This window comes from Carcharodon carcharias, chromosome 9 (genome assembly GCF_017639515.1).
Source record: "Carcharodon carcharias isolate sCarCar2 chromosome 9, sCarCar2.pri, whole genome shotgun sequence".
Lineage (NCBI taxonomy): Eukaryota > Metazoa > Chordata > Chondrichthyes > Lamniformes > Lamnidae > Carcharodon > Carcharodon carcharias.
Genome location: NC_054475.1, coordinates 150,280,533 through 150,300,739, shown reverse-complemented (window position 1 = coordinate 150,300,739; position 20,207 = coordinate 150,280,533). Strand labels below are relative to the sequence as shown.

General features: G+C 43.4%; 1 protein-coding gene across 3 annotated transcripts in view; it reads left to right on the top strand.

Annotated features, from left to right (window-relative positions):
- Positions 1-20,207, top strand: part of col4a5 (collagen, type IV, alpha 5 (Alport syndrome)) — a 375,390-nt gene that overhangs the window by 270,431 nt on the left and 84,752 nt on the right. For all 3 annotated transcript variants that reach the window (XM_041195247.1, XM_041195248.1, XM_041195249.1), the window contains 5 exons: positions 3,308-3,400; positions 5,942-6,046; positions 10,972-11,069; positions 12,981-13,131; positions 14,887-14,991. In XM_041195247.1, the coding sequence (XP_041051181.1) occupies positions 3,308-3,400; positions 5,942-6,046; positions 10,972-11,069; positions 12,981-13,131; positions 14,887-14,991 (552 nt within the window). The remainder of the gene's footprint in view (positions 1-3,307; positions 3,401-5,941; positions 6,047-10,971; positions 11,070-12,980; positions 13,132-14,886; positions 14,992-20,207) is intronic.

The window sequence follows — 20,207 nt, the reverse complement described above, 5'->3', positions numbered from 1 at the left end:
CTGTCCATTCTGTCTATTGTGATTATGTGTTGTTTTTGAATAACGCTTCTCAATGAACCACTTTAACCTTGAAACTAAACCGTTTGTGACTCCTCAACTCCTGAGTAATCTGTTACCCCTGATCAAATCATACAGTATTAAAGTATTGATGTGCCTCTTTCCCTGACAAATGAAACTGGTATGTGCTGGGATCCAACTCACAACTTGGCCAAATTCATGAAAGTATTGCATAATACAGCATAGAAGGTCACTTACTCCATCACATCTGCACCAGCTTTTTCAAAGAGCAGTCCAGTTAGTCACACTCCCCTTGCTCTTCCCCCATATCTGTGCAATCTGTATCCACCACCTTATGTGTCAGTGCACTGCAAATACTAATCACTCGTTGCATAAAAATGTTCTTCCGTCTCTTTCTCTTCTGGCTCTTTCGCCAAGCACCTTAACATCTTAAACCCAGCTCAACTTCCCAAAAGCTAGTTTTATCTTAGATCATATAATCATAGAAACATACAGCACAGAATGAGATCATTCGGTGTTGGATCTATGAAAGAGCAATTAGTCCCATATTGCCTCTTTTTTTATTCATTCACGGGATGTGGACTTTGCTGGCTGGCCAGCATTTATTGCCCATCCCTAATTGCCCTTGAGAAGGTGATGGTGAGCTGCCTTTTTGAACTGCTGCAGTTTCCACCACCTTTCCAGAATGCACTTGACGGACCCCAACAACCCTGTAAGTGAAAAAAAAAATTCTGCATCCTCCCTCGAGATCTTTTGCCAAGATCTACCGTGGTGATTAATTTAGGTTGAATGTGATCAAGATATTTAGCTGAAAAGCTTCACATTTCATGCACTTTAGGATCCTTTTTGAAAGTGTCTTGCACGTTGCACTGTTATTAATGAAGTGTTGCACTGGAAGGATTCCTCAGTGGACGTACCCAGAAATCAGAAACCTTTGCAACTCTTAATGCTATTATATCTACTTCCTAGTCCTTAAGTTGAGGATACTTAGTTCACAGATGGCACTTCCAATGGTATCCAAACTCTGCAAACCAAACATCAGGAATCTTCACCTTTGTTACTCATTATAGATGGGATTCACCAGCTAGTGAGTGGATGGACAGGTGACCTGCTGCCCAATCTCCTGGAGGGGGGAGCTCAAAAGCAGTTTGAGTTGTCTTCACCATAAGTTTATTTTTCTTCCCTCTTTTCTTCCTGTGCTGGTTTGGCTGTAATTCGAAACTTGCCGTGAAGGAATGTAGTGCCAACCTCACCTCTTGATATCATAATATGTCAGAACATTGATGTGTTGTACCATTTGCCCTCCTCGCCACTCAGCAAAAAAGCAAGATGACCTTTGAACAATGAGAAGATCGCCCTTCATTATTTGTTGTATGCAGGACTTTGGCCCTATGCATGCAAATTCTGCAGTAATTCAATTTTTTTATGGTACCTTCTGACAGGCAGCGCCCAAAGCAATGGAGATTAGGTTTAGTAAAGAGAAAATTTGATTTTTTTCTCTTTTTTTAAAATAACCACAACTGATTTTCAATTTAATGTCTTCTATAAACTTGTTAGAGTGTCTCTTGAAAATTGGATCTATTCATAATCATAGATTTCCAATCTCTCTCAATCAGATTTTGTCTAATGTGCTATAAATTGGAATGTAGAGCAAATGACAGTGCCTGGATCTGTCCATGGGGAAGGGCAAGATAGGCCAAAAGCAGTTTGCACCAAATCAGCCCCCGTTATGAATGATTATGCAAGAGAAGTTTTACAAGGACAAAATAAAAGAGAAAGCATTGAGGAAAAACAAAGTTTCAAATAGTCACTTCTACAATAGGTCATTGTTAAAACTCCTATTTGCCTCAACCTTTGAGTAAGAATACAGAATTAGTAGTCACGTGAAAAAATGTGGATTGATTCGGAAGAGTCAGCATAGATTTGTTAAAGGAAAATCATGTTTGACTAACTTGCTGGAGGTTTTTGAAGAGGTAATAGAGATGAGGGCAAGGCTGTTGATGTGGTGTATATGGACTTCCAAAAGGCATTCGATACAGTGCCATACGACAGAGGAAAGTTATAGATCATGGAATAAAAGGGGCATTAGCAACGTGGATACAAAATTGGCTGAGGGATAGGAAACAGAGATTATTGGTTAATGGGTATTTTTCAGGCTGGAAGAAGGTTTGCAGTGGAGTTCCCTAGCAGGCAGTATTGGGACCTGTGCTCTTCCTGATATATATAAATGATCTAGACCTTGGTGTGCAAGGAACAATTTCAAAGTTTGCGGATGACACAAAACTTGGGGGAATTGTAAACTGTGAGGAGGACAGTGTAGAATTACAAAAGGACATTGACACATTGGTGGAGTGGACAAATATGTGGCAGATGAAGTTCAATGCTGAGAAGTGTGAGGTGATACACTTGGTGTAAAGAATAAGGAGAGACAGTATAAAATAGAGGATACTATTCTAAAGGGTGTGCAGGAGCAAAGAGAGCTGGGTGTCTGTGTACATAAGTCATTAAAGGTGGCAGGACAGGTAGAGTAAGCTGTTTCTAAAGCATACAGTATTCTAGACTTCATTAATAGGGGCATAGAATACAAGAGCAGGGAGGTTATGATGAACTCATATAAGACACTGGTTATACCTCAGCTGTAGTATTGTGTATAGTTCTGGGTGCCACACTTTAGGAAGGATTTGAACGCATTGGAGAGAGTGCAGAAGAGGTTTACGAGAATGGTTCCAGGGATGAGACACTTAAGTTACGAGGAAAGATTGGAGAGGTTGGGACTGTTTTCCTCGGAGAGGAGAAGACTGAGAGAAGACTTTATAGAAGTTTTCAAAATCATGAGGGGTCTGGACAGAGTAGACAGGGAGAAACTGTTTCCACTCGTAAACGGATTGAAAACCAGAAGACACAGTTTTAAAGTGTTTTGCAAAAGAAGCAAATGCGAGGTGAGAATTTTTTTTTTTCACACAGCGAGTAGTTAGGGTTTGGAATGCACTGCCTGGAAGTGTGGTGGAGGCAGGTCTAATTGAGGTATTCAAGAGGGCACTGGATGATTATCTAAATAGAAACAATGTGCAGGGGTACGGCGGAAAGGCACTAAGTTAAAATGCTCAGAGAGCTGATGCAGACACAATGGGCCGAATGGCCTCCTACTCAATAACGAATCTGTGATTGAAGAGAAAATAAATCAAGTTCTTAAGGTGCTGATGGAACTGTTAATGTTTTTTTTTGTATAACGTTCAAGTGTTCTTCACGTCTGTGGGAACTGTTATTAATCCTTTGCTGTTTTGTCCAGGTGCTAAAGGTGATCCAGGTCGAACAGTCACTGAACCTGGTCCACGTGGTCCTCCAGGGCCCCCAGGTGAACTTGGACTATCAGGCCGTCCCGGTAAGATGCTTAAGCTGTTAAATCTATCTTTAACTATCTGTGTACTATCTGTGGAAAAATAAACAAATTAGTGGCTGTTTGCACATGTTTTGCGAGAACAAATGAACTAGGCTGAATCATGATCTAATTAAAACACAAGGGCCAGAATTTTCCCGTCGGCGATTTGGGGGTGGGGCCCACTCGCTGACAGGAAAATGATGCAGGATGATGTCGGGAGGAACCCCAGACGTCATCCCAGACCCTTTACATTTTTAGGGAGGCGGGTGGATAGCAAAATCAGATGTCCGCCCACCGACCTGTCAATGGCCAATTAAGGCCATTGACAGGCTAATTAAGATAATTAAAGACCTGCCAGCCCAATCTTAAGGCTGGCGGGCAGGCCATGACCCCTAGCGGGCTTCTGATAATACATGAAACCTCACCCACTGGTGGGATGAGGTTTCGTGTCCGTTTTTAAAATGTCTACTAAAGTTTATGTCATTTTTATTAACATGTCCCATCTCGAGTAAAATTGTCACATGAGGGGGACATGTTAATAACTTTTTAATTTTTCTACTTTTTGACTTTTCTTACCTGTCACTAATCTCCCTGAGACAGGACTTTGCCTCAGAGAGCAGTGTGTTCTTTCACGTGCATGCGCAAAAGAGTGCACTGACAGATGGGGATTCCTCCCCCCTCCCCCCCCTCTGCCGAACAGGAAGCGCATATTGCTTCCCATCGGGCAGGCCGCTGGGCGGGCCTTAACTGATACGCCCACTCAAAATGGCGGCAGGCCCCGTTTCGGAGGTGGGGGTCGGCTGTCCGCCCGCCGCCGAGCCAGTGAGGCCTGTCCACCATCCCATGGCAAAATTCTGCCCACGATATCCTTTAATGTTGTCAGTGTGACTTTAGCATAAATCTCTGAAATGATCCTCTACTTCTGCTCGTTTCTGCTGATGATTGTAGAATATACAGGATGTTGATAACTTTTGGTCAGTCAAACCTCATCTTTGAGTTTCCTTGGACTACATTCCCTTATCATGTAATGCAAAGCTCTCTACAATATACTTCAAAATGCTCCAAATGAAGAAACCTTTCCCAGTACTTTTATGTGGGGAGCAGGGATGGGAAGACTTGAACAAGGTCAAGTCACCCAAATGACGGGTGGGAAATTGGTGTTGTGCTGGTTCCTGTAAAGTGGGGAATGTGCACCTGAAGACAATGGCCCAAGGCTGGATCCACTTTGGGCCTTGGACCTCGTTACCCTACGACCCACAATTGAGTATTCTATGCAGTTCATCACTCAGGGTCTGAAATCTGGCTCAAAGATATGTTCTTTGAGGTGGGAAGGTTACCAGGAAGGGGCAAAGCTGCACTCTGACATATAGAAGTGCTCTTGTTCCTCTTGCTTGGACATGGAGATGTTTAAAAAAAATGAAACTTGCCTGTTCTTCAGTGGCCTTCAGTGGTGCCTGTAAGTTGCCACCCATTAGCCCATGATGAAATAAGGAGAACTGCATGCTCCAACCAGTTTTGCAGAATTTGGAAGTGGATCCTAAAACAGGTCTTTGGGCTTTGATTAGCATATTGAAGGGTCCTAATGCTTGTTACAGGGCAAAGGCCCTGGACACCAGAAAGTTGCCGATTGCCAAATTGATAGTAGGCTGATTCCTGGGGGTTCAGGCAGGGGGATCAAGCTTGGAGGTTGGTTCCCTCTCCAAGGCAAATTTTAACCCCAAAAAATGTCTGTGATTGGGAACAAATTCTCACCCAAAGTGTTCTGGAGTTCTGCACAATGAGACTTGTTCGCTTGTACTTGTGTCTATCTAAAAAGATGTGTTAATATTTGTACCATCGTTATGATCTTGGAACCTAGCAAGTATTTAATTAGGTACAACACATTTGATATTGTTGCTCAATTAGTTTGTGAGATTCTAAGGCCTCTTGGAAAAACTTAAGTGCCGTCATTGCCAAATTTTTTATATTTGGGAACTTCCTATTTGATGATTGAGTTGTTAAAGGACACCACTTGGTGCAGTATGGAACCATACAAGCACACATGGCTTGGGTTCAATCCATTGGAAAATTTGTTTGTGAATGTGTGCGCTAGTGGGTGCCAGATAAAGACAGGCTTAGCTTTAGCTGTGATGTTTCCCATGTTTAAATAACAGACAACACTCATTGTCCAAGCTTGCATAAGAAGAATCACTTGGTACTTTGAGGCTGTCAATCTTCAAATAGCTGTCACCTGCTTCAAGAGAAAATATGACACAATAGTTATTCATGTTTGGTAGGTTTCAGTAGAATTAGTGAATTATATGACAGCAATTATGTCATGTTTATTGTACCTTAAGAAAAGGACTTGATCACACTTAAGATTCTAATGAGGTCATCTCCATTAAAATTAATTTACTATCCATTCCCAGTGGCAGCCCTATATACTTATATCAGTTTGTAGCCACTTGTAGTCCTGAAAATTCTGAAAGGGATGTGAGGAAGGGAAAGCTCACCTGTCATTTATGTGTTTATAATAATATATTAAATTTGCATTCCCTTCTATAGGTGACCCAGGTCAACCAGGACAACCTGGCTTACCAGGCCTCCAGGGCCCAAAGGGGGACATGGGAGTGCCAGGTATTGGATTCCCTGGTCCACCAGGTCCAAAAGGTAGGTTCCTATTCATGGTGTATCTCAAAATCATAGTGGAAAAAAAGCTTGCATTTATATAGCACCGCACCACATCATTCAAATATTCCAAAGTGCTTCTTTTCCATGTAAATAATTGCAACAGCTACTTTGTGCACATTAAGGTGCCAGATAAATGACCACCTAATCTTTAGGGTTAATTGACATATTGACATGGTCATGGGGAGAGCTCTCTGTTCTTTGAATAGTGCTCTTCCCATTAGCTGATGGCACAATGACTTAAGGACACAGATTTAAGGTTCTGGGCAAGAGATGTAGGGGGCACATGAGGAAGAACCTTTTTAACAGCAAGTGGTGATGACCTGAAACTCGCCGTCTATGACAGTGGTGAAAGCAGAGAAGTTGAATGATTTAAAAAGAAAATTGGATGGGCACTCGAGCGAGATAAATTTACAAGGCAATGGGCTAGAGCAGGGAAATGGGGCTGATTGGATTGTTCTAAATAGAGCTGGTATTGAATTGATGGACTGAATGGCCTCTTCCATGCCATAATGATTCTATGCTGGTGATCTTTAGCATCCAACAAAATAGAATAACCAAACAACCAAATTTGATAGCACACTTGTTTTGCTAGTGTGAAATGGGTACAATATGGTGGGCAACACACATCAACAAATTCCATGCCAGAAGTTTGCCACTCGTCAAGTTGGTAAAAGCTGAAGAAATCAGGGCCGATGCCTGAAACCGATGTTAGGCCCTTTGTATATGTAAGTAGGGGCCTAACATCTGCTTCACAAGCTCTTCCTGAAATGGGGCTGCCCTTTAGTGCTGCTGCAACCTAGCCTGTTGCATTCAGAATAACCAATATCACCTAACCAGCTCTTCGTAAGGTCACTGCTAGAGGCTGTCACTAAAATGGTAAGTTTTTTTTAAAAAAAATAAGGCTGCCAGAGCATTCTCAAAGACTCAATTGCTGACCCCAACTCAACCACTTCCTGATTGCTTCTGCATCCACTCAACCCATTCCAAGACCTTCCTGAGGGATGCAGCTGGCCATCATATTGCCTGAATTTCAAACCCACTACTTGCCAGTCTAATTTGAAGGAGGCTCAGGACCCAATACCCAGTGTTCCTCAGCCCGATCCATTCTAGCACATGAATCACTCCTGTGCCCATTTTGTGTTGAATTTCTGCCAATGTGGCATCACTTGATCTTATTCATTTATTCTCCCTCTGCTTCCTTCTTTCCCCACCCTGTGGATCAGTGGTGTCTCTAAACTTGCTACGTTTAGCATTCACTCTGATACTCAAAGTATCTGATGAAAGGTTTTTCTCTATTTTCATAAGACTGTGTTGGTGTGGGAAGTTTCAAATTGTCACATATCATAGCTGGTCCTCTATAAGTAGAACCTGTCACAATAATTGGAAATGTATCTTCAGCCAGCTGTGAAGATTTTAAACTCATTGTTATTAAGATCATGCAAGTGGAATAATTGGGTTTATTAATAGCATTTATGTTCATAAAATGTTTTTTAATCCATTTATGGGATGTGGGCTTCGCTGGCTGGGCCAGCATTTATTGCCCATCCCTAGTTGCTCTTGAGAAGGTGGCAGTGAGCTGCCTTCTTGAACCTCTGCAGTCCATGTGGTGTAGGTAAACCTACAGCGCTGTTAGGAAGGGAGTTCCAGGATTTTGACCCAGCGACAGTGAAGGAACGGCGATATATTTCCAAAGTCAGGAAGGTGAGTGGTTTGGAAGGGAGCTTCCAGGTGGCGGTGTTCCCATGTGTCTGCTGCCCTTGTCCTTCTAGATGGTAGCAGTCATGGGTTTAGAAGGTGCTGCCTAAGGAGCCTTGATAGCAAAATGGTTTTTCCTTAAGCTCTACAGATTATTATAGTTTACAAAAGGCTCAGTGCCTTTCTAGAGAGAGATGAATATTGCTTAACACCCGTCAAAGACAACTTAAAAAGGCTTCAGGGCCAATAGTAATTGAAACTGAGGGTAAAAGAGGTCATGAAATTGTGAAGTGCTAAAGTGACATGATTAAAAATAACTGTAAAATTAAACCTGTTTCTCCCAATCACCCTATTTTTCTGCAAGAAACTCTATTCTTGGCCCGGATTTTTGCAGAATTGAGCCAACTCCAGAACCATTTAAAATGGCAGGCAAGACCCAATTCTGGAACTCTTGCCCCCATTCCTGGCGCTGGATATTTTCACTGTCATAGGATCAGGGTGCAAGTAGCAAGCCAGCGCTCTGCACTCCGGGGCTGGACAGCTCCATTGTGGAAGTAAGTATCTCATAGAACCCAGCAATTTTCATGGAGTCAGGCCAGCTTCTTCATGACTGATGGCTCATGGCCCCTCAGAGGAATTGTAAACCATAGTCTGGACTCAGGAACTCTTGAAAAGTAAGTTCAAGAGGTCTCACCCATGTCTCCACCATGCCCCTATACCCTCTATGCCACCTCCATGCCTTCCATGTCCACTGCATGGCCTTCATGCCATCTCCATGCCCCCTCAATTACCTCCATGTCACTTCATGCTCCTATAACCTCCATGCCACCTGCAAAGTCTCCTTGGCCCCTCCATGCCCATGCACCAGTATGTACTAACTACAGAACTAAAGAGCCATAAAGTAACAATGGCAAGTGCTGAAATGCTGAGGATAAAAACACCCATTCAGAATTCACCTTTGAAATAAATAATGTTACTACAACCCTATAAAAGTGTCAATCAGACAAGAGAATTATAGTATCAGTGACAGAAGCTTTAACCACTTTATGCCTCTTAATCTTTTCCAAATAAAAACTCCGGCCAGAACTTTTAGCTTGTAGGGCGGGCGTAAGGTGCCCGATGATGTCAGGCGAGTTTCCTGATGTCATCATGCACTTGCGTGATATTTCGGTCAGCAGGCGCGCGCGGGAGTCAGCAACGCGCCTGCCGACAATTAAAAGGCCTATTAAGGCCATTAACAATGTAATTGAATTAAATTTTTCACTGCCCATTCAACCTTATGGCTGGTGGGCAGACAAAAAGACCAAGTGGCCTTTGCATTTTTTGCAAAACCTCATCCATGGGCGGGATGTGGTTTCAATCCGTCATCTATAAAAAAAAATGTTCATACTAATTTCTAACATGTTCCTGCTCATGTGACAGAGTCACCTGAGTGGGCATTTTTTTTAACACCTTAAAATTCTTTATTTTTATTTTTCAAAATCTTCATCTCCCTGAGGCAGCTTTGTAGCTTAGGGAGCTTTTCCTGCAAACACTTGTGCACATGCGCAAACTTGCACGCTCACCGCCCTTGCCCCCCCACCCCAACGCAGGCAGCACTGCAGCGTGCGTTTCACGCTGGGCAAGCCTCAATTGGCCCGCCAACATGAAATCACAGTCATAGCCTGAACACAGGTGGCGGTCAGCTTCCTCACCGCTCCCGTTCAACCCCTCCGAGCCCTTCTGATGAGGGTAAAATTCTGCCCTCAGACATTGACAAAAGTGCTCACAGTATAAAAAACTTGGTATAAACACATAAAAATGTCATTCAAGCAAAGTCAACACTCCACTCGGTTGTCAAACCAGAAACCCCTGCTGAGCTAATGCATTTGAGAGTTTTTGGAGCTCAGCCAAGCATTCATAATGAGCACAGGTTTAGAATCCAGATGTCTGGCCATCTGTTTTTATGGAAACAGATCCCAGATGGCCTCATTATGACTGCGTGGCTGATCTCCAAGACACTTGAATGTATTTGCTAAGCAGAGGTCTGGTTTGACAAAGGAGTGAAGCTTTTACTTTGCTTGATTGACATCTTTATCTGGCTATAACTTATTTCTTCTGTGATCTCTTTTGTCAAGATATGAATATTTATTTGGACAAGATTAAAAGGTGTGAAATGGTTAAAGCTTCTGTAACTGATATTATAATTGTCTTGTCTGATTGATGCTTTTGTAAGGTTTTAGGAACAGCAGTATTTTTCAAAGAAGATTTCTGAACCGGTGTTTTCCTCAGCATTTCAAAACTTGCCATTGTTATCGTACAGTTCATTGGTTCTGTCCACAGTGCCAATTGGGTAATGGGTATGGGAGGGCATCAAGGTGGCCATGGAGGGGACTTGGGGAATGGGTCAGAGTTGAGGGCTTGAGGGCCTAATTGCTTCTTAAACAGCTGGGGCAAAGTCCCAAAGAACCATGGCGGGACTTCTAACCAGCTTGTCTTAGCATTCACCCACCCCCGTGGCTGCTTGCGATCTGCTTCCAGGGTTAGCAGGCCCAACTCTATCCAGCCCCTGGCTCCCCAGAGTGAAGACTGGGCATAACGGGGCCCTTTGAACTGAGGTGGGTCTGCCGAGTCAGGAAACTCACGACTCAACATACCCGCTTCTGTCGTGAAAGTCTGACCCTTTGTCACCCATTTTTGTATTGATCAATCAGACTGAGTAAAGGCCATTCAATGTTTCAAATCTGCTTCTTCTACAAGCCATTTAAGTCCAATGGTATCAGACCATTCAATCTCCCAGGCTTCTCTTGGCCCCTAAGGTTAGCCAACTAAATATTTTTCTTTAATTGAGTCACCAAGGTGAAGGGGCAAGGCACACAGTGGAGAACATCACCAAGACCAAAAAGAGTAGGAATGCTTGATGTAAATTAAGGTTGAATGATTAGGTAATGATAAATGTTAATTTTAATAACCTGTAATTTGTAAGCGTCCCACCACTCCTCAAAGATGGCTGACTGAACTGAGCAGTGTTTTTAACATAAGCAGAATGTGACTCCTTTGTCTGAATGTGTAGTCCATGTTACAGTGGCCCACATTGCAGAATATGACCCTCAGGCTTTTGGTGGAATTTTCTCTCTTCCAAAAGTCAGAGAAATGCTTTGAATTGGAAGGAGGAAGCCACAACTTTGAAACTAATTGCTAAGCTGTGTTATCCGATTACTCTTTCGCAGGTTTGCAAGGATTACCAGGTTCACCAGGTGCTCCAGGAAGCCCAGGAAGACTGGGCCGTGATGGGTCTCCAGGCCAACCAGGGATCCCGGGATCAAAGGTGTATATTTACTGCTTTGGTAAACCATTGACCTTCAGAACACAGTGTTACCTAGTGGTGATGGTCTTGTGCAGTGATTTCACTGGTGTAACGGACCAGAGGGGGGGTGGGGGAGGGAGTTATTTTGAACAGCCCTGATTTATCTACTCACTACTTGTCCATAAAGAGAAAGGTGTTCTTGATTGTTGGTTCCCTCCTTTGAGTGGTTGCGCACTTTCCCAACCCTTCTGTTTTGGAGTTATCCAATCATCTATTAAAAAGCCCACAGCAAACTAGAGATACAGTAAAATCAGGGGGTTAGTTTATTTTTCACACACGCACAAAACAAGAATGGGGTTTTGCAACATCGCCCCTTTTTGAATTCATACAATTAAAGAGGGATAAGGGAAAGAAAGGGATTCAGGGCAAAGACCAGGATAAAAATAAGAATTATGGTTTTACATGAGCGCAGAGTCCAGTAAGTCAATGTCCAAGGAAGGTTCTTTCCGGTGGCTTTGTTTGTCAGAATTCCTGGCCTTGGTCCTAGGAATTCATTGCAGGTTGAGTCCATTGAAGATGCGGCAAAGTATTCTTGTCTCCTGGATATTAGTTCACTCTGTAGGTGAAATGTAGGGTTCTTTCTAGAAACTAGACTTGGAGAGAGATGGAGGTCAAAGGCAGTCTGCTAGCCTGGAGTCCAGTTCCCTTCAGAGGTTAAACCGCAACTAAAGATAAAATTCAAAAGCTGTAAATTAAAGGAATTCAAACAGCTCAAGTCTCGGTCATGTGACAAGACAGTTTCTAGTTGAGCTATTCAGTTAATGAGGGACCTGGTTGAAACCCATTGTGTTTTGGAGCAGGTAACGGTGGGGCCATTAGCACAACATTGAAGATTAGGAGACACAAATAGCTCTACCTTTGTCCATGGCTGGCTGGTACAGACTTATTGTCTACGAATCCTATGTGTTGGCTTGGCTGGAAAATTTATACAATATAAGTCATATTCCAGGAAGATGATACAAATCACATTCCAGGAGGATGATAAGGTAGCATTTGTCCATTGAAACAGCTTAGAATCTTCCAGAACAATGAGCATGTGATCAGATGCAGCCATTTTATCAGCTCAGCAATTGCCCATTTTGAAAAGCAAAGAAAAAAATATATAAAATCGTAGATATTTACACATTTTTCTTCCTGTCTCCTGGATGGGACACTAGAAAATGACTGTGTACTGAAAATCAGTACTATGGAATTGCCTAGCATGCTGTGACTCCAGATGTAACACAGTGCTTTATTCAATCCTTTTCTGTTCATTGCAGGGATTTTTATCTTACTGTTTAATTTTTCCTATAAATGATGTCCAGCCATGTTTTGCTTCCCAAGAAGGTGGCTGCATTTCCCAGACCCTCCGCCAATACCCTTGAACGCATTGGCAACCACCCGGGCCTCACTCATTCCCTCTTTACAGAGAGATGATGCAGTCTACACTCAGTTGCACTCACCTCTCTCCAAATCATGACTGAGGATAAGGAACTAAGTGGAGTGGGGAATTTGCTCCCGAGGTTTTATATCGGATGGTGAATTCCGAGGTCCAAGAGAACCAAGTCAACTGGCATAGATATCTTCACACAGGGCAAGAGCGATTTGTTGGTCATTTATGTTGCTGCAGCAGACAGCAGCAGCAGTATATTTCAAACAACAGCACCACTGACAAGGATCAGTTCCTCAGGGCTTAGGAGGAGGAGTAGGCCCTTCATCCCTTCAAGCTTGTTCCGCCACTCAATTAGATCATGGCTTGCTTCAACTCAGTCTAGACATTGAACACTCCTTTCTGTCTACTGTGCAAGTACTGTATGTTTATATAATGAATAAACAAATAGAAGTGACTCCTAAGAAATGAGCTGCCTTGTAACTGTTTCCATTTCCATGCAGGGAGATCCTGGCTTTGGGCTTCCAGGACCACCAGGTCCTCCTGGCCTACGAGGTACCAATGGAGTCCCAGGACCTAAAGGTGATTCAGGATTTCCTGGACCACCAGGTCAACCAGGGCGACCAGGAGTAGACGGCGCAAGAGGAATGAAAGGTACTTTTCATGACATATTACCAAAAGAATCTCCTAAGCTGACTTTGTTAGTCATTGGTGCGGATATTTGTAAAGGTAACATGAATAGCGTCAGAAGAGACCACAGTACTTTCCTGATGATGAGTTACAGCAGTGTTGCACACTAACTTCTTATTAATCCCAGGTGGTGATTTGGTTAATGCCAGCTCTCAAGTATGTTCAAATCTCCTAAACGGCAGAATGATGGAAAATCAGACTCCACCCTTGATTTCACACAACAGTCGGATTTTGATTTCAAGTCACCGCATAGCCCTTTCACTTTTCTTGTAGATGCTGGGCAGCTCAAAACTTCCAACCAACTTTCTGCCAACTGGCAAGCAGGAAAAGCAAGGAGACCTGCATTGATTTGAGCTCCAGCTTACATCTCAAAGGTCATAGATTGTCAAGGGCCGAAAGAGAGAAGAGCGCAATCATCCACAACTGCTCCTTGACTCGTTGCAAATACCACTGGATTGAAGCAGCGTTACCATTTGTACAAGCAGTTTCATACTTTGTGAGAATTTGTGTCCTTCTCCCTCACACCTGTTAGATGACACATTCTGCAGGTAGAATCTGAAGTGTCAATTCAGATGGGTTCTAGCAAGTTACATAGTTCTGCTTTCATGCTTGCAAACTGATGCTGCACAATGACATGCAGTTCCCAGCCAGCAATAAGATGTGATAAATATCTTCCACAACTGTGGGTGACTCAAGTGAGGCTTACAGCCATGAGTGGATTATGGTCGCCATCATGGTTATTGTGCTGCTCAATGTTCCCTCTAGGGTGAACTTCATATAGCAATGTGGAATATACTGCCTAGTGCAACAAACTGGCAATGCACAATCAATCTTCCCTTTAAGTTGTGTGTAGCAATCTTAAAGGGACCATGCAGTGTAACAAATGGGCCAAGCACAACAAAGAAAAGTTAAAGGAAACATTGGTGCTACGGCATTGCAATTTACTTTTCCATTGCTTACATACAAACATTCATTCCACATAATGACCTAGGCTATCTGCCTCCCCCTGTTCAACTAGGACACTTTCCAGCACTGAGGTACTGCGACCTACCCTACCCCTGAGATTGACTGACCCCAAGACCAGACAATGACCTCCTCCACCTCAGCTGGCAGATTGCACCAGTTCAGTTACAGAAACTAGCTGCACCTGCCATGGCTGGAGAAAAATGGTCAGCGATCAGAAAATCTCACCGCTTGTGCATGGCTGGCCTCTTGCATAAGTCTCTTCTCATTCTTTTGCCCCAAGTTCCTTTGTTGACATCTGGATACTGGATAATTGAGCCCAATAGTTAGCCCCTGTATACGTCATTCAAAGAGTGCAAATTACCTCAGCTATTATTTCCCTCATCTGCATGCCAGTCGCCCATATGTGGCCTCTTATAGGACTGGCCATGACAGAAACGGGTGAGAGTTAGGAATGCAGTGGAGCCACATTGCTTTCTGTTTCCACCCATACGAAAACCACCAAAAATAGATCCTCCAAGGCAGAGAGATGATTGTAACTCAGTCCTATTTTACACAAGGTGCACCTGTTCTTGTCTGAGCTACGAAAGAAGCCACCTCAGTCAAAAATCACCTGTCCTTTTTGCCTTTAGATGAGCGTTGGGCAGATGAAAATGCTTCAAATAGTGAGAATCTACACTAGAGAGAAGTTTAATAGGCATGTTGTTTCCAGAAAATGATGGGATTTTTTTGTAATCCGGTTTTTCTCTTCCCCAGGCGATCCAGGTTTCACCGGCCCTCCTGGTCCAGCAGGCCCACCTGGAATAGGTGGTCGGGGCATTCCAGGTCCACAAGGCCCACCTGGCCTTCCAGGTCAACCAGGTATGAATTCTGTTAGCTGCATGTCATTCAATCCAGCCAGCCTGTGAAGTTAATAAAAACTCCAGTAATATGAATGCCTAGCTAGTACCAACCATGTAATCTTCACATATTTGTCACCAACCATACCTTGGCACACATACACTGTCCACTGTCTACAAGTCACAAGTCAGGACTGTGATGGAATACTGTCCATTTGCCTGGGTGAGTACAGCTCCAATAACACTCCAGAAGCTCAATATCATCCAGGACAAAGCAGCCCACTTGATAGACACCCCATCTACCACCTTAACCATGCACTTCCACCTCCACTGGTAGACAGTAGCAAGCAGCAGTGTGTACTATACAAAGAAGATGCACTGCAGCAACTCACCAAGGGTCCTGCAACAGTACTTTCCAAACCCACAACCTCTATCACCTAGAAGAAAAAGAGCAACAGACACATGGGAACATCACTATCTGCAAGTTCCCCTCCAATTACAAACCATCCTTTACTGTTGCTGGGTAAAAATCCTGAAACTCCCTCCCTATCAGCACTGTGGGTGCTCCTACAACAGATGGGCTGCAGCAGCTCAAGAAGGTGGCTCACCATCAACTTCTCAAGAGCAATTAGGGATTGGCAACAAATGCTGGCCTAGCCAGCGATGCTCACACCCCATAAATCGATTTTTAAAATGTTGGAGACCATTTTGTGTGCCATTAACATTCTAAGAATGGCTAGGGGTTTTGGCTGTTACAAAGTTGACCTTTTACCAGTTAATTCCACCGAGCTGCTGCCAGATCTAAGACCAGTGTCCAACAGAACCCTCAAGGAAATTCAGGGCCTTAATTTATTTTGATCATCAGTATCCAAGGTGGGGGTTAATGTCAAATTACAATTAGCCTATCCCCTTTGTTGGCATTACTTTGACAAAATCCTAAGATATATGAAAGGTAACCAAAAGAGGAATAATATGAAACTATGATCATGATTCTGAATGAGCACTGAAATTGGGAATTAGACTGTCCTGTTCAATGCTGCATGAGAAATGTGCCTTTCTCCAAACCTGGCAAGCAGTTATTTGTAAAGTGCAAGTAAGAGAATTTGGCTTGTTAAATCCACTTTCATGTTTGCTAAGAATGGTGTTTTCAGAGGATGAAATGTTAAAAAGGTACAGGTAAGTTGTGTTAAAGGGGTGCTGATGTCCTAAGGTGTTTGGCAAACCTTGCTTCTGTGTGGGGAGGAAGGAGAGCATTTTTATCACCATAAAACCACATTGTGCACATGGCTTTATCTTGTTGCATTGGCAGTGGGGGGGAGGGGGGTGGTGGTCTGTGTATGTGCATGTGTCTTTAGTGTGTAAGCATATTTGCAGACTCAGGAACAAAGTTTGCCAAACATGAAAATCATGACCCTTCTCATTTTTATACACGAATCACTACCTTGATGCTGATGTCTGCTTGTCACTGCACGATTGAAATGATGGAATCAGTTAGTGCCAGAATTAATTCCTCATTATCCACAAGTTAATTTTGTGCATGGTGGAGATATCCACACACCAATTAGTTGTTCACACAGTCAGGGTCAGAGGTATTTGAAGAATGTGTCAGGAATTTAAGAGAATTTGCTGGGATGGTGTGATTGATGCACAGCCACGGAATCTGAATGAAGGAACAATATCCACCAACCAATATCTGTTTAGAACATTTTCTGCCTCTTCCAAAGAGATGAGTGATCAGGCCTCTACTGACATTCCGAATGTTCTGTGCACTGCAAGGTTAATGCATGCAACTACCAACAACAGTATGTGCTTGGAGTGCATGGCTTCAGCTGGACACCTAATATAATACACTTACTAACACAAGCATTTTGCTTCCAAGTGCCCCTTTTAATTTGTATTGTGTCTAGTTCAGTAATAGAAGAAGGTCCAAGTATCAATACTGGTGTGTTTTGGTGGACTGGATTTTTCTGACAATCTTTACTGGATTTACTTTGATGCCATTTTTTTGGCTTGCTGAACACAAGAGTGATGGGGACATTGACAGGAACTGTTTGCTGTGACATTTCCCCCACCCCCAATTAAATTACTGATCAAGTGGATTATATTTTTCAATAAAACTTGTTAATAATGCTAGAACAGTGATCTGAAAGGGACAATAGTTTGACAATCTCAAAATTAGTTCTTAGCTGGACGGTGGTGTTCATAATGAAATGGGGGCGCTGAATGTAACTTACTTGGCTGCAGAGAGGGAGGAGAAGGTTTGACTATATGTTGCATTAGATATCTTCATACATCAACCAACTTACAGAACAGAATTAGAGCAGGTAATCTCTTCACCCTCAGGACCCTGTCTGTCTGTTTAGGTTATATTAAAATTTCCTTGGGAGCTCTCATTATCCTGGCCAATATTCTTCCCTAGGCAAACACAACTGAAAAAAAAAATTAACTAGCATTTATCTAAATTCCTGTTTTTTTTGGGACCTTGATGTACACCATTTGTTTGCCAAATTTGCAGAGTTAACATATTTCAAAGAACGTAAATTGTCCGCTGAGGATTTGATAAGGTAAGGGTGGGCAGGCGCTGGCATAGTGGTATTGTCAGTGCTATAATAATCCAGAGACCCAGGGTAATGCTCTGGCATTCAAATCCTGCCACGAACTCAATAAATTCAATAAAAATCTGGAATTAAGAGTCTAATGATGATCATGAAGCACTCATCTGGTTCATTAATTTCCTTAGAAATCTGCTATCCTTAACTCCAGACCCACAGCAATGTGGTTGACTCTTAAATGGCCTAGCAAGCCACTCAATTGGATCAAACAGCCTCAAAAAAGGAATGAAACTGGATGGACCACCTGGCAAACTCAGCCCTGTCCACCCTGCAAAGTCCTCCTTACTAACATCTGGAGGCTAGTGTCAAAATTGGGAGAGCTGTCTCACAGACTGGTCAAGCAACAGTCTGAATCATACCTTACTGAAAATGTCCCAGACACCATCATCACTATCCCTGGGTATGTCCTGTCCCACGAGCGGCACAGTGATGTACAGTTGGGAGGAAGGTTACAGTCAGGAGAGAGTTGCCCTGGGAGTCCTCAACATCGACTCCAGATCCCATGAAGTCTCATGGCATCAGGTCAAATATGGGCAAGGAAACCTCCTGCTGATTACCACATAGTACCCTCCCTTAGCTGATGAATCAGTGCTGCTCCATGTTGAACACTACTTGGAAGAAGTACTGAGGGTGGCAAGGGCACAGAATGTACTTTGGATGGGTGGTCAAGTCGTAAAAGAATTTGCTGCTAGACGGGTCTGCAGTAGGTGGTGAGGGAACCAACAAGAGGAAAAAAACATCCTCACCAATTCTGCTGCAGATGCATCTGTCCATGACAGTATCGGTAGGAGTGACCATCACACGGTCGTTATGGAGACAAAGTCCCAGCTTCACTTGAGGATACCCTCCAACCCTCCGTCGTGTTGTGTGACACTACTACTGTGCGAAATGTGTTAGATTTCGAATAGATGTAGCAACTCAAGACTGGGCATCAATGAGGCGCTGTGGGCCTCTGGCAGCAGCAGAATTGTACTCGAACACAATCTGTAACCTTATGGCCCGGCATATCCCCCACTCTACCATTACCACCACACCAGGGGATCAACCCTGGTTTAATGAAGAGTGCAGGGGGGTATGCCAGGAGCAGCACCAGGCATACCTAAAAATAAGGTGTCAACCTGGTGAAGCTACAACACTGCATGCCAAACAGCATATGCAGTAAGTGATAGACAGAGCTAAGTGATCCCACAACCAACAAATCATATCTAAGCTCTGCAGTCCTGCCACATTCAGTCGTGAATGGTGATGGACAATTAAACAACTCACTAGGCTGACAAGTGGCATGTAACATTTGCGCCATACAAGTGCCAGGCAATGGCCATCTCCAACAAGAGAAAATCTAACCATCATCCCATGATGTTCAATGACGTTACCATCACTGAATCCCCCACTATCAACATGCTGGGAGTTACCATTGGCCAGAAACGGAACTGGGCTAGCCATATAAATACTGTGGCTACAAGAGCAGGTCAGAGGCTAGGAATCCTGTGATGAGTAACTCGCCTTCTGACTCCCCAAATCCTGTCTATCATTTACAAGGCACAATTCAGGAGTGTGATGGAATACTCCTCACTTGCCTGGATGAGTGCAGCTCCCACAACACTTGAACCTTGACACCTTCCAGGACAAAGCAGCCAGCTTGATTGGCACCACATCCACAAACATTCACTCCTTCCACCACCGACGCACGGTAGCAGCAGTGTGTACCAGCTACAAGATGCACTGCAGGAATTCACCCAGGCTCCTTAGACAGCGCCTTCCAAACCCACGACCATTACCATCGAGAAGGACAAGGGCACTGGATAGAAGGGAACACCACCACCTGGAAGTTCCCCTCCAAGTCACCCACAATCCTGACTTGGAACTATATCACCGTTCCTTCACTGACGCTGGATCAAAATCCTGGAACTCCCTTTCTAACAGCACTGTGGGCGTACCTACACCACATGGACTGCAGCGGTTCAAGAAGGCAGCTCATCACCACCTTCTCAAAGGTAACTAGGGATAGGCAATAAATGCTGGCCCAGCCAGTGAAGCCCACACCCCGTGAATGAAGAAATAAAAACATAAGTATAAGTTCATAAGTAAAGAAAGAGAACTTTTCATTTATATAGAGCTTTTTACAGCTGCTGGACATCTCAAGGTGCTTTACAACCAATGAAGCACTTTTGAATTGGATACACTGTTATAATGTAGGAAACATGGTAGCTAATTTGTGCACAGCAAGCTCCCACAAACAGCAATGTGCCAGTAACCAGATAATCTGTTTTTGTGATGTTGATTGAGGGATAATTATTGGCCACGTCACTGGTGTTATCTTCTTTCTTGTTCTTCAAAATAATGCCATGGGAGGTTCTACATCCATCTGAGAGAGAAAGCAGAGCCTCAGATTAACATCTCATCCAAAAGACGGCACCTTTGGCAACGCAGCACTCCTCAGTACCGCACTGGAGGGTCGGCCTTGAATTTTGTCCTCTGGTTCCATAGTGGGACCTGAATTCAGAGGCAATACTGCTACCAATTGAGCCACAATGTATTAGCAATAATGTATTGGAAGCCATTCTGTGTGCTCAACACTATCATGAGTCCATTTAATATTTCTCAAAAGTACAACACCAATATTGAT